The 14,817-nt window shown below is 44.7% G+C and overlaps 2 protein-coding genes across 3 annotated transcripts in view; both read left to right on the plus strand.

Moving 5' to 3' along the window:
* Window positions 1–5,779, plus strand: part of ZNF776 (zinc finger protein 776) — a 12,554-nt gene extending 6,775 nt beyond the window's left edge. The window contains exons 3-4 of one of the 2 annotated variants that reach the window (XR_001819355.2): window positions 687–3,049; window positions 4,480–5,779. Coding sequence is in view for 1 of the 2 variants with exons in the window: in XM_017509552.2 (XP_017365041.1) it covers window positions 687–2,080 (1,394 nt within the window). In the remaining variant the exon portion in view is untranslated. Of the gene's footprint in view, window positions 1–686; window positions 3,327–4,479 lie in introns of those variants that run through there. The other variant, XM_017509552.2, reaches the window with a different exon arrangement.
* Window positions 5,780–7,172: 1,393 nt separating this feature from the next.
* Window positions 7,173–14,817, plus strand: part of LOC108289935 (zinc finger protein 562) — a 26,763-nt gene continuing 19,118 nt past the window's right edge. Inside the window, exons 1-2 of the mRNA XM_037731703.1 lie at window positions 7,173–7,451; window positions 13,292–13,418. Coding sequence (XP_037587631.1) covers window positions 7,419–7,451; window positions 13,292–13,418 — 160 coding nt within the window. The 5' untranslated portion in view covers window positions 7,173–7,418. The remainder of the gene's footprint in view (window positions 7,452–13,291; window positions 13,419–14,817) is intronic.

Consider the following 14,817-nt stretch of genomic DNA (forward strand, 5'->3'; position numbering starts at 1 on the left):
AGTAGAGACGGGTTTTCACCGTGTTGACCAGGATGGTCTCGATCTCTTGACCTCGTGATCCACCCGCCTCGGCCTCCCAAAGTGCTGGGATTACAGGCTTGAGCCACCGCGCCCGGCCTACTTCACCATTCTATACCCTGTCACTTCTATTCTGATGCCAGCTCAGGACTAATCTTCACATCTCTGGATTCCACCTATCACCCATTTTCCTCACATTTCCATCTGCAGTGGACTCCAATACTGGCATATCAGTTTAGTATTAGGAAGTGTGTACACATTGCTAAGCCATACCTGACCAACAGCTGCTTTGTTATATTTTCTTTGGCCTAGACATATCCTTTTATATATCACCCACATGCTTTATAAAAGTCCTTTAGATGTTTGCATAGGAAGGAATTGTAGACCCTGCCTCTACTCCCTGTAGTGCATGTATTGTTGGTTCCTTCACATCATGTGGCCCCCTGCCTTTTGTTACCATTCTAACCCAGTAATATGAAGAAGCCTTACCTTCAACCTAAAGGCAACATTCGGTTCCTGCAATTATTTCCATGGAGTAATACCTCTGTTTGTTAGATAAACTTGTCACAAACAAGTGTATCTTACAAACAGAAATATTAGTCCATGGAAATACTTGCAAGTATTTCCCTTCAGAAGCTTGCATTTTACCAGCATTTTCTTTCTTTTAGGTTGTTGGTATGGAGCAAAAGACGAGACACCTTCTAAGCAGACCCTTTCTATACAACAGCAGTCTCCCCTCAGGTCACATTGGACAGGAGTATGTACAAAGAAGGCCCACCCCTGGGGAGTGTGTGGCCCTCTCCTGGGAGATATCTTACACCAGAGAACACAACACAATCAGAAATTGAATAGTTTTGGGGCATGTGAAAAAAAATTAGATGACAGTGCAAACCATTATCAAGATCAGAAGCAGCACATTGGAGAGAAATCATACAGAAGCAATGCCAAGGAAACATCATTTGTAAAGAACTGTAAATTCCATGTGTTACATGAGCCATTTGTCTTTCATGAGGTTGGGAAAGACTTTTTGTCCAGCTTGAGATTATTCCAACAAGAGGACATTCACACTTCAGGGAAGTCAAATATTGAAACTAAGCATGGGACACCCTTTCAGGGTGGAAAAACTCATTACATCTGTGGAGAGGCCACAACACCCTTCAGCAACAAACACTCACTTGCCCTTCACCAGAGACTTCTCCCTAGAGAAGGACCTTTGTGCAGTGATTCTGGGAAATTCATTAGCAAAAGTAATAGTTTCAATAATCATCAGGGAGTTCACACTGGGAAAAAACCTTATCAGTGTGGACAGTGTGATGAATCATTTTGGTATAAGGCCCACCTCACAGAACACCAGAGAGTTCACACTGGAGAAAGACCTTATGAGTGTAGAGAATGTGATAAATCTTTTAGTCATAAGCACAGTCTTGTTGACCATCAGCGAGTTCACACTGGAGAAAGACCTTATGAATGTGATGAATGTGGGAAATCTTTTAGCCATAAGCGCAGCCTTGTTCACCACCAGCGAGTTCACACTGGAGAAAAACCTTATCAGTGTGGAGAATGTGGAAAATCGTTTAATCACAAGTGCAACCTCATTCAACATCAGCGAGTTCATACTGGAGAAAGGCCTTATGAGTGTATGGCATGTGGGAAATTATTTAGGAGCAACTCCCACCTAAAGGAACATCAGAGAGTTCACACTGGAGAAAGACCCTATGAGTGTAAAGAATGTAGGAAGTCATTTAGGTACAAGTCACACCTCACTGAACACCAGAGAGTTCACACTGGAGAAAGGCCATATGAGTGTAGAGAATGTGGGAAATGTTTTCATCAAAAGGGCAGTCTCATTCAACATCAGCAGATTCACTCTGGAGAAAGGCCACATGAATGTGGAGAATGTGGGAAATGTTTTCATCAAAAGGGCAGCCTCATTCGACATCAGCAAATTCACTCGGGAGAAAGGCCACATGAATGTGGAGAATGTGGGAAGTGTTTTCGTCAAAAGGGAAACCTCATTAAACATCAACGAGTTCACACAGGAGAAAGACATCATGAATGTTGAAAATTTGGCAAATCTACTGGTAAAAAGGGCACCCTCATTCAACATCAGTGAGATCACACTGGAAAGAGCTTATAAGTGTGGAGAATGTGCAAAATCTAGTCAAAAAGTTGGCCTTATTCAACAATAGCAAGATCACAATGGAAAAAGGCCTTGTGAGTATAGAGAATGTATGAAATCCAGTACATAGAAGTTTTACCTCAGTAAATAGCAAAGGAGTCACACTGGACAAAGACCTTATAGTTATGGGGAATTTGGCAAATTACTTAAGAAGTACCCCCTCACTGAACACGAGAGTTCACAGTTGAGAAAGGCCATATGACTGTAAGGAATTTGTGAAATTAGCCAGAAGAGCTGCATTACTTACTATTCATAGAACATTCACAATGGAGAAAGGCCATATAAATGTGAGAAATCATTTTCCTACAGCTCTGCATACCATGTTCATAAGAGTTCACATTGGACAAAGCCTTATGAGAGCTTTGAGTAGAAAATGCTTTGTGGGAAAACTCTGGTCTCTAATGGAGAGTTCCTACTAGAGAAAGGCTTAACAGTGTAGCAAATGTGGAAAGACATTTACCAGAAGCTCTGCCCTGCGAGTTGACACTAGAGAAAGCCCTTCTCAGGGAAGTAAATTTGGAAAATTGATTAGTCAAACCTGTATGACTTCAAGATCAGAGTTCACACTGGATCAAGGGTTTATGGTATGACAAATGTGGCACATTATTTATCTAAATGTCTAGCTTTATTATGCACAAACAAGCTCCTGCTGTGGAAGTGCCTTTTGAGTGCAAAGAGTTTGATGAAGGCTTTACTTTTCTTTCACTGGATGCCCTAGAATGTTGACAGAAGAAAAATACCATAGATGTACAGGAATATTTCTTGTCCAGTGTAACTCTGGGAGAGAGCACTTATGAGGACACCATCAACCTATACTGAATGTCATACGTCCAGTAGCTGCATAAATTCCAGGTATATGGGAGCTGTATTGCATTTCTCATTTTGCGCGTGTCCCTTGCCAGATTTATTTCAATTAGGTTTCTGGCAAAAGCCATTTTACCTCTACCACTTTGCTGGTGCCCACAGTGTCTCACTCATGTACTCCATCATATTCCAGAAAAAAAGTTCGGTTGTCTCCCATTCTGCAGTGGGATTTTTGAGTAGCCTCTGCACTCATTCCTTTCTGATTTCTCTTTTTATTTTTTAATTATTTTGTTTTTTGAGATGAAGTCTCACTCTGTCACCCAGGTTGGAGTGCAGTTGCATGATCTCAGCTCACTGCAACCTCCACCTCCCTAGTTCAAGCAATTCCCCTGCCTCAGCCTCCCGAGTAGCTGGAATTACAGGTGTGTGCCACCATGCCCAGCTAATATTTTTGCTGGTCTCAAACTCTTGATCTCATGATCCACCCACCTAGGCCTCCCAAAGTGCTGGGATTACAGGCCTGAGCCATTGCGCCCGGCCGCCTTTCTCATTTCTCTATGAGGAGTTGGGCCATGGACCTGCTTTGGTTTTGGCCTAGAGCAGAAGTGTCCAATGTTTTGGCTTTCCTGGTCCACACTGGAAGAATAATTGCCTTGTGCCACATATAAAATACACTAACAGTAATGATAGCTGATGAGCTTTTTAAAAATCGCAGAAAACCATCATCATGTTTTAAGAAAGTTTACTAATTTGTGTTGGGCTGCATTCAAAGCTGTCCTGAGACACACTCGGCCCACAAGCTGCAGGTTGGACAAGCTTAGCCTAAATAATTTTTCTGATTACCTGACAAGATGGGTTGACCTTCCTAGGAATCTTGTGATTCTCACGATTCTTAAGATGGATTTTTGCAGCCTCTAACTCAGCAACCCAAGCACAACCTGCCTCATTGTTCCAGTTTCTGCTGTGATGAAGTTCTTGTTTAAGCTTCCTTCAATGTTGGGAATTGTATTCACTGTATTGTGTGAATTGTTTATTCATTGCTTTGTGTGGTTTGGATATGACATGGTTCTGGTACTATGAAGAGTTGAATAGCTTTTGTGAGTCTGTGTGGACAGTATGTGTGACTCTGAGGGGACAGTATGAAGGCAGAATATAGCTCTGCATTTGTGGCCTAGTTTGGATGGCTGTCTAAGGCCTCTAAAGAAAGACTTCAGGGCTTTGTGGTCTTTATTTTTAGACCAAATAGTGCAATAATTCATGTTTTCATTTTTGTAACACTGTAGTGCTTCTGAGAACAGCAAAAAATTATTCTCTAGTTTATAAGGAATATTGCATTATGCTTAGTAGTGGTGAAAGAAATCAGTTCTCGAGTCCTACAGTGCATTCATGTGTCCTGAAGTCCAGAATTCTGTAGGATAGTGTCCTACATTATAAACCTGGAGGAAGAAATCATAATCTTTTAATTTTTATTTTTTTAGGGACATGATGTCACTCTGAAACTCAGGCTGGAATGCACTGGCATGGTCATACCTCACTGCGGCCTCAAACTCCTGGGCTCAAGTGATCCTCCTGCCTCAGCCTCCCGAGTACCTGAGATTAGCCCAGGTAATTTAAGAATTTTTTGTAGAGATAGAGTTTTGCTATTTTACACTGACTGATGTTGAACTCCTGGCCTCAAGCAATCCTCTAGCATATGCCCTCGAAAGCACTAGGCTTATAGGTGTGAGCCACCATGCCCACCCACAAATAATTTTTATAGAATTAGCATTTCTAGGTAGTCAAGCCGACTGTGACAGAATAGTTGGAATATACTTTTTTAAAAAAGGCATCCACAGTGATGCAGTTACTATGTCTGTGATGGACAAACAGGTACAGAAATTTTCACAACCTCTGTAATTAGGAATCTAGTGTAGCTTAGGTCATTGTCAGAGTAAATCTAAAGGTTTTGTGGATTTCTATAGCCTATCTGGGCTGCTTACCAAAAAGCCATCCCTGAATTATTAGGAGGAAGAGGATAGGGAGAAGGGAAATCTCTTAGTCTACTGATAGGTCCTTTGCAACCAGCCAGCATTCCAATTTAATCAGGTGGTAATGGTCTTCCTGGTTCATAAGTATTTGGTGTCACACAGTCTAGTTGCCCCCCTTAGAGTGTGATGAGAGTTAGTAGAGTCAATGTAGAATTGCATAACCTATTTGTCAAAAATACTGTTAAATCCAGAAAATCCTTTCAAATTAAATTTTTAAAACTGTAATAAGACTGGGCATAGTGACTCATGCCTGTTATCCCAACATTTTGGGAGCCCAAGGTGGGAGTATTGCTTGAGGTAAGGAGTTTGAGACTAGCCTGGGTCCCATAGTAAGACCCTGTTTCTTAAAAACAAAAAATACTGTCTTTCTCTCTGGCCTCTCCATCCTCCAAACAATCACTGAATTGTAATATTTGCTTAACAGATTAGTGTCAATTTTCTGGAATTTTATATGACTAACATGTTTCATCTTTTCATACCTGAGTACTCTCCTGAGTCCTATTTATTTTGATTTTTTTTTTTTTTAATTATTTCACATAACAGGGATATATATTTTGACATTCGTCAATCATGATATATAAGTAGTTCATTCTTTTTATCTTAGAATATGACATGCTTTAAAAATCACTGTATATACTGCTTATGGATATATTATTTCTTCTTGTTTTTGTCTGTTAGAAATAAAACTGCTTGTTACACACATTTGAATGCAGTTCTTCATATAAATAATGTTTTATTTCTCTTGTGTTAATTCCTTGGTGTGTAGTGCGCAACTCACGTGGTAGGTGAACATATACCCCTCCCAACCTCAGGGAGCACAGCTTACATTTCCAGGAGAGACTCCTTCCCTCCAGTCAAAGAGAGGAGAGGGAGGGATGAAAAAGACTTTGTCTTGGGACTTGACACCAGCTCAGCTACAGTAGGGTAGGACACCATGCTAAGGCCCCTATTCTAGGCCCTAGCTCTGAATGGCATTTCTACATATACCCTGGGCTGGAAGAAAACTCACTTTAGGCTTCAGTCCTGGCAGGATTCATCACCTGCTGACTAAAGAATCATTGGGCCCTGAATAATCAGCAGTAGCACACAGGTAGTACTCACCATGTGCCATTGGTGAGACTCAGGCATGCTGGATTCGAGTGTGACCCAGCACATTCCCAGCTGTGATGGCTTTCAGGAGTGGCTCCGGCTTGAGAAACGGAAGAGTAAAGAAGACTGCCAGCTGCCCCCTGCTGGCTGCGCGAGCTTGGAAGCGGCTTCCGGAATAAATAAGTAAATAAATAAATAAATGAAGAAAAAGAAAAAAGACTTTGTCTTACAGCTTAGATACCAGTTTGGGCCGGGCGCGGTGGCTCACGCCTGTAATCCCAGCACTTTGGGAGCCCGAGGCGGGTGGATCACGAGGTCAAGAAATCGAGACCATCCTGGTCAACATGGTGAAACCCCGTCTCTACTAAAAATACAAAAATTCAGCTGGGCATGGTGGCGCGTGCCTGTAATCCCAGCTACTCAGGAGGCTGAGGCAGGAGAATTGCCTGAACCCAGGAGGCGGAGGTTGCGGTGAGCCGAGATCGCGCCATTGCACTCCAGCCTGGGTAACAAGAGCGAAACTCCGTCTCAAAAAAAAAAAAAAAAAAAAAAAAAAGATACCAGTTTGGCCACAGTAGGGTAGAGCACCAAGTAGGCTCTTAGGGTCCCTACTTTCAGGCAGTGCAGTGGGACAATCTCGGCTCACTGCAACCTCTGCTTCCCGGGTTCAAGCGATTCTTTCGCCTCAGCCTCTTGAGTAGCTGGGCTTACAGGCGCCACCACCATGCCCAGGTAATTTTTGTATTTTTAGTAGACACGGAATTTCACCATGTTGGCCAGAATGGTCTCAATCTCTTGACCTCGTGATTCGTCCTCCCAAAGTGCTGGGATTACAGGCGTAAGTCACCGCGCCTGGCGGAGTATGGCCTCTTCTAAGACAGGACACCCTCTGCATCTGGACCTGGAGTCGCCATTTCCTAGCGCTCCTAGCAGTGGAGCTTGGCCCTTTCTCCCGAAACTTGGGTTGCGGGCGACCTTAAGCGCTGCGCATCTTCGGGAACTACATTACCCAGAATCCTCTCTGTGGAACGGAAGCGTGTCTAAGCCAATGAAGCTTCAGAGAAGAGCGCCATTGCCGGGGCACTTAACACCTAGCCGGGACTTCCGGCGTCCTAGCCGTGGCAGCTGTTTTGGCCTGTCGGGTCCATCCAGCTGTGCTGGGTCTGGATGAGTTCGAGAGGAGTGGTTGTGCCCATTGCACACAGGCGGAGCTGAGGCTCGGCGACGCCGTCGGTCGCGACCCGGGACAGGACAAGGACAGAAACCCCGCCGATCCCGCCTCCCCGCCCGCCCACAGAGTCATGGCGGCGGCCGCTCTGAGGGCACCTGCTCAGGTGAGCGCTGCGACCTCTGGGCCGCACCCAGCCTGCCCACTCAGACTTTGAGGCCCCTGCTCGTGAGGGGCGCCTCCTCGCGTCTCTGCAGTCCAGGCCTCTGTCAGGGACAGAGAGGCGCCGGCGGGTGGGATCCAAGTTGATGTGGTGAGCGCGAGCCTGGCCTAGGGTTCCGCACGGGCAAAGGCCCGGAGGCGGGGACTGAGCCAGGAGGATTTGGAAATCGGGAACATCTTGTGTGTACTGGGAACAAAATGTGAAGCGGAGTTCTGTTTTCTTACTTATTTCGGTTTTTTTTTTTTTGTTTGGAGACAGAGTCTCACTCTGTCTCTGAGGCTGGATTGCATTGGCGCGATTTTGGCTCACTGCAACCGCCGTTTCCCGGGTTCAAGTGATTCTCCTGCCTCAGTCTCCTGAGTAGCTGGGACTACCGGCATGCGCCACCATGCCCGGCTGAGTTATTTCTCCAGCACCAGGTTGAGGGTTGAAGTTTGACTGTGAGGACGCTAGAAGCCATGGACAATTTTGATCAAAGGAGTTAATCTGTGTTAGGGTTAAGATTTCCAAATCCAAAAGATGTTCAGAGGAAGAACAGAGTAGAAGGCGGTGATGAGGACATTGAAGCATTGAGGGGTTGAAACTGCTTAAGGTTACATAGCTGGTAAAAGGTGACATTGAGCACTAGGCCACAGAGACTCACTCAACCTGATGTCATCTGGCTCCAGGGCCAAAAAAAGCTTACAGAGAATCCTGAATCTATCAAATCCCAGGAGGGACACATTTATGAAAGCCCTGATTTTGGGCGCAATTCATGGCTATGGAAGCACTTAAGAAACTCACAGAAGGAAGTAGGGGATGCTCTAGTCCCTCACCCACATGTCCAGATCTTGGTTTTTTATTTTATAAATTTTATTTGGTATTCTATTTTATAAATTTTAAGTAACCAGCTTATTTTAAAAATAAATAACCAGCTTAGAGAAGAGGTGCCTTTTTTTCTTTGGCGACAGGGTCTCACTCTGACACCCGGGCTGGAGTGCAGTGATCACAATGTAGCCTCGACCTTCCCGGGCTCAGGTGATCCTCCCATCTCAGTCTCCCGAGTAACTGGCTAATTTTTGTATTTTTAGTAGAGAAGGGAGTTTTGCCATGTTGCCGAGGCTGGTCTCGAACTCCTGGGCTCAAGCAGTCCTCCTGCCTCGGCCTCCCAAAGTGCTGGGCTGACAGGCATGAACCACTGCACTTTCTAGAATTAAGGGTCATTTCTCCAGTCTTCTGATCTGGGGATCTTGGAAAAACCTCAAACCCCAAACCTAGGTCAGTGACATAGGTTATAGGGAGTTGTTGTCATGTCTGTCAACTGCTGTAAAACATGTGGCGGGTTAGCCAAGGAGCTGATACTGGGATGTGCAAATACTTAGAAGTGAAACTAGGCCAGGCGCGGTGGCTCACGCCTGTAATCCCAGCACTTTGGGCAACTGAGGTGGACAGATTACCTGAGGTCAGGAGTTTAAGACCAGCCTGGCCAGGTCATGATGAAACCCCGTCTCTACTAAAAAGACAAGAATTAGCCCGGCATGATGGTGGATGCCTGTAATCCCAGTTACTCGCAAGGCTGTGGCGGAAGAATCACTTGAACCAGGGAAGTGGAGGTTGCAGTGAGCCAGGATCATGCCATTGCACTGCAGCCTGGGAAACAGAGCGAGACTCCATCTCAAATTTAAAAAAAAAAAAAAGAAGAAGAAGAAGTGAAACTGGAGGGGGTGAAGTGATATTTGCAATTTCTTTTGTTTTGGTTTTTGTGTGTGTGTGTATGTGTGTGTGTGTGAGATGGGGTCTCACTCTGTCTCCCAGGCTAGAGTGCAGTGGCGTGATCTCAGCTCACTGCAACCTCTGCCTCCCGGATTCAAGTAATTCTACTGCCTCAGCCTTCTGAGTATCGGGGACCACACCCGGCTAATTTTTGTATTTTTAGTAGAGACGGGGTTTCACCATGTTGGCCAGGATGGTCTCTATCTCTTGACCTCGTGATTTGACCACCTTGGCTTCCCAAAGTGTTGGGATTACAGGTGTGAGCCACCACGCCCGGCCAGTGTTACCAATTTCTTAATGGGCTTTGTCTGGTTACAGAGTGGACAACACACTGTGGGGTTGAGGGAGGAGGAAGATCAAAGTGGCAGCTACTGCCCTATACCAGGTTAGGATTAATGGTCTAGAGTTGTAGCTTAGGCAATGTGGCTAGTTCTGAATTTGTGTTTTTTAAAGGGGCAACTCAATTTTTTAATGTGAACAGAGAGCTTGAGAGAATTCAGAAAACACCCCTGGATTTTTGGTCTTAGCAGCTGTAGCAACGGAAGCTGCATCAACTGAAATTAGCAAGTTCATATCAGATGTAACATTCACTAAGGCTGTCAGGAGGTTTGTTTTGGCTATTCTGAGTGAAAAAAACCCACAAGTATCTTGTGCTCTGCTCTCCCCCACGACAATCAATACTGAGTATTTCTGTGACTAGATATGTGTGGATGGTTTTCTTCATACATCAAATAGTTCTCCACTGGACATCAGATCCCGCAGGGTGAAGTCTCAGTCCCACGAAACTGTCTCCTAACCCCTTTTGATGCCCCTCACAAGCCCCAGGTTGTTTTTTCTTTACCTGTGCTTCTGACCGACTTAATATAAATCAGGTTCCCATGACACCTTTCTTGGCTTCCAATAAATTGCTAGAGCCAGTCACAAAACTTATGGAGACACTTTAATTTTCCAGTTTATTTTAAAGAATATTTATTACAAAGGTTACAGATGAAGAGATGCATAAGGGGAAGGAACCCAGAGCTTTTTTTTTTTTTTTTTTGAGACGGAGTTTCATTCTTGTTACCCAGGCTGGAGTGCAATGGCACGATCTCAGCTCACCGCAGCCTCCGCCTCCTGGGTTCAGGCAATTCTCCTGCCTCAGCCTTCTGAGTAGCTGGGATTACAGGCACGTGCCACCATGCCCAGCTGATTTTTTGTATTTTTAGTAGAGACGGGGTTTCACCATGTTGACCAGGATGGTCTCAATCTCTTGACCTTGTGATCCACCCACCTCGGCCTCCCAAAGTGCTGGGATTACAGGCGTGAGCCACTGCGCCCGGCGAACCCAGAGCTTTTATGATCTCCAGGCACACCACCATCCAGGAACTTCCATGTGTTTGTCTACTTGGAAGCTCCCCAATCCCTGTCTTTATGGGGTTTTATGGAGGCTTTTTACTAGGCATGATTGATTAAATAATTGGCCAATGCTGATCAACTTAACCATTAGCCCCCTCACCCCTTTTTGGAGATTGAGGTGTGGGGCTAAACTTTCCAGACCTCAAATCCCGACATAGGCTTTTCCCTGACCAGTCCCCATCCTATCTAGGGGTTACCGACCATCAGTCAACTCATTACCATTCAAAGTCACTTATAAATTTGAAAGTGTCATGAATTTTAGGAATTCTATACCAGGAAAGGAGATGACCAAATATGTATTTGACAATATTACAGCCATGTTAAGATTCTGAAATGTATTAGATACTATTTATTGGAGCTACCAAATAGGCAGCTGGACACATAGATGCAAATACCTGGGGAGGGGTTGTATTGGAGGTATCCAATATATGGTAAATACTGTGTGGACGGAGGTGAGTGAGTCATGGCTCACATTTGGGAGGCACAACCTTTAGATTATGGTGATGACACCAATAGGGGGACAGGAAGTGGGGGTTGGGTTTCCTGCTTGTGTATCTGGTGATGGTATTGGACTTTAGAAACACAGGTGAGATAGGTAAATGGCCATGAAGGGAGGATATATCTGACAGTCTAGTTAGGCAAGTGACGTAGGCTTCCAAGGAATGAATAGAGATGCACGCAGAAACATAGGAGTAGCTGAGGGAAGATGATACTCAGCTAGAGCTTGAGTTTATTTGCCACTTTGTGGCCTCACCAAGATTTTGAGATGACTTTGGTGTGTCCTGGGGTGTTTCAGCCTGGTGGATGTGGAGGCAAATATGGTAACCTTTTGAGAGTCACTAGGCCCGAGATTGACAACCAATGGGTCTGGGCTTTGAATGGTTATTTGAAATGGGGTTATGTGGACAGAAGGAAGTCATAGTTGCTGGGTGTGGTGGCTCACCCCTGTAATCTCAGCACTTTGGGAGGCCGAAGCAGGTGGATCACCTGAGGTCGGGAGTTCAAGATCAGCATGGCCAACACGGTAAAACCCCATCTCTACTAAAACTACAAAAAAATTAGTGGGCATGGCGTGGGGTGCCTCTGTAATACCAGCTACTCGGGAGGCTGAGACAGGAGAATCGCTTGAATCTGGGAAGCAGAGGTTGCAGTGAGCTGAGATTGCACCATTACACTCCAACTTGGACAACAAGAGTGAAACCCTGTCTCAAAAAAAAAAAATGTCATAGTTTCTGAGGAGAGCAAATGTAGCACAGAAGTGGAATAGCAACATAAATATCTGAAAACGTTAGTGGTTCTTTTTGTCTGTGGATTTATGCATGGAGGGCTTTATAGAATGACTTGGGGCTACCACCGCTATTGAGAAACGTTGGAATTCTGTGATAATTTTGGATTCCTTTTTAATTTACCAAGACTACTGTGCATGATGTCAGCCACATTATGGTGTAAACCCTAAATTTAAGGCCATTATCATGTGCTACCTTCATGTCTGGTGATACCAGTACTACCTCAAATGGTCTGACTGCAAATCCCCTTTCCCACTCTGCTCTTTTGGATAATGTACCCTAGCTTAACTACCCTTTTAATCAAGAGGACTAGGCAGAGTTCCTGGTTATTATTTATCTGTAGCACTTTCTTTTTTTTTTTTTTTTTTTTTTTTTTTTTTTTTTTTTTTTTTCTCTCACTTTGGGCAAATATTTGTAGCACTTTCATTTCTACTTACAGAGTTACTCAAACAAGCCAGTTGCAGCTGGGTTTGGTGTCACACCCCTGTGGTCCTAGATACCTGGGAGGCTGAGGTGAGGAGATTGCTGGAACCCGGGAAGTTGAGGCTTCAGTGAGCTGTGAATGTGCCACTATGCTCCAGCAGGGGTGACAAAGCGAGACCCTGTCTCAAAAATAAAAAATAAAAATAAAAACAAGCCAGTTGCATTCTTTCAAGGGAATCAGGGGCACACCCTCTTTATTCAGCAAAGATTGCTCCACAGTCCCCCTGGTCGCTCTCTCTTATGCATAGTGCAACCCCCATGTGGCTCTCTGTGGTGAGTGGTCCCCTGTTCTCTCAAGCTGTGAGCATATTTGATGATTAATGAACTTTCTTGATGACTTGTGTTCAGTGTCAGGTGTTGTGTGTTTGGCCATCACCACAACCCTAGGGTGAGACTCCTACTCTCGCCAGTAGAAGGAAGGGGGATTAAAATACTTTAACTTCTGGCAAGGCCGGAAAGAGGGCTATGGTGTGGGGTGGTAGTGGCAATTGGCATGTGTTTGTGATGTCCAAAGATGTGAAGGATGTGTACGTAGATAAGGATTATGTCTGAAAGGCCTTGGGCACTACATTGGGATTCACGTGACCTTTGCTATACCAGGGGAATTGCTAGAAAGGAGGGGATGGAACCCTTTATTTCAACACCACATCACAGACACCTGTTTGTTCACCTGCCTCTTGTTGCCAATGGCTGTTTGATATGATCAGTGGTCCCATGAGGACACAGTGGCACTAGTGGGCAAAGTTTCTCCTCTGAGTTGGAGAACCTGAGAGGTAGAAGATGGGCAAAGGTAGATATGTTGGAGAAGTGAATTGTGGGTCTTCAGCATGGGGGCCATTTGTGGTTTCATCTATCCCATCATAACAGAGCAGTGTGACCTTTGAAGATGTGGCTGTAAACTTTTCCCTGGAGGAATGGAATCTTCTGAATGAGGCTCAGAGATACCTGTACCGTGACGTGATGCTGGAGACCTTGACACTTATATCCTCCCTGGGTAAGGAATTCATATTCACCTGTGACCTGAGTTGTTCTCTGCCCCTCTCCTTTATGCCTCTTGGTAAGAATATCTTTCTCACATCAGGACCATGGGCACAGCTTCATTCTACAGTTGTCTGGAGAAGTTCTGTTGTTGGTTGGATTGAGGTGTGTGTACTGCCCTCTCCTTTTCTTGAGCGACCCAACCTGCTTTATTGCAGGCTGCCAGGGAAGGAGTCAGGGTCAGGAGTCTTAACGTCATCCTAATGCATCCCACCTTGGTTGTCATCTGCCTGTCTGGGTGATTGTGCAGATCCAAGGCTCCTGTTTGTCTCAAGTTCCATTTCCTTCAAGTAGGTCACATTTGTTCATGCCACAAATTGCTGTCACTGATATGGTCATTATGTACATGAACTACAACCTATTCTTGCAACACCCTACTTCAAAATTCTTTTTGTGCTATTTCACCAGGCACAATGTCACTCACCTGTCATCCCAGCTATTCAGAGGCTACTCAGAGCGCAGGAGTTTGAGGCCAGCCTGGGCAACATAGGAAGACCTCATCTCTAAAAATAAATAGGAAGGAATTATTTTTGTAATAATTGGTTTCCTTTACTGTGGAATATCAAATGCAGAGCTGTTCTGAGCCGGTATTGGTTATTCATCTGTCCTATTTTTCCGTTAGTACTTATATTATCCAGGTTCCATGTCGTTGCTCATCTTGGTGGTGAAATGAAGAGCCCCTGGTTGTCCCTAAGATATAAATGACTCCCGCTTTAGCAAGGACTTGGGACAGCTTGGTTCTGAAGAATAGTATGTGAGTGAGGGCATAACATCAGGACTCTATTCAAAGCATGCCACAGACCTCTTCTACTTGTCTAGTATTTTGGTGCCAATAGAAGTAGCCCCACGTTATTTCTGTCTTTGCTTCCCCATTCTTGAGAGTTTGCCAATTTATTAATCCTACACCTTGTCACTTCTGCTGCTACAACCAGCACAGGACTAATTTCAGTATTTTGGGACTCTACGTCTCACTTATTTTTCTTACTGCTCTGTCTGCTATGGTCTTCAATATTGGCTCATATGTTTTGTATTACGAAGTATATACCCATTGTTTTTCTTTTCTTTTCTTTGAGACGGAGTTTCGCTCTTCTTGCCCAGGCTGGAGTGCAATGGTGCGATCCTGGCTCACTGTAACCTCCACCTCCCGGGTTCAAATGATTCTCCTGCTTCAGCCACCCAAGTAGCTAGGATTACAGGTCACCACCACCATACTCAGCTAATTTTTTTGGTATTTTTATTAGGGGTTTTACCATGTTGGCATGTTGGCCAGGCTGGTCTCAAACTCCTGACCTCAGGAGATCCATCTGCCTCAGCCTCCCAAAATGCTGGGACTACAGGTGTGAGCCACCATGCCC

The sequence above is a fragment of the Cebus imitator genome, unplaced genomic scaffold (assembly GCF_001604975.1).
Source record: "Cebus imitator isolate Cc_AM_T3 unplaced genomic scaffold, Cebus_imitator-1.0 Scaffold417, whole genome shotgun sequence".
In the NCBI taxonomy this organism is placed as follows: Eukaryota; Metazoa; Chordata; class Mammalia; order Primates; family Cebidae; genus Cebus; species Cebus imitator.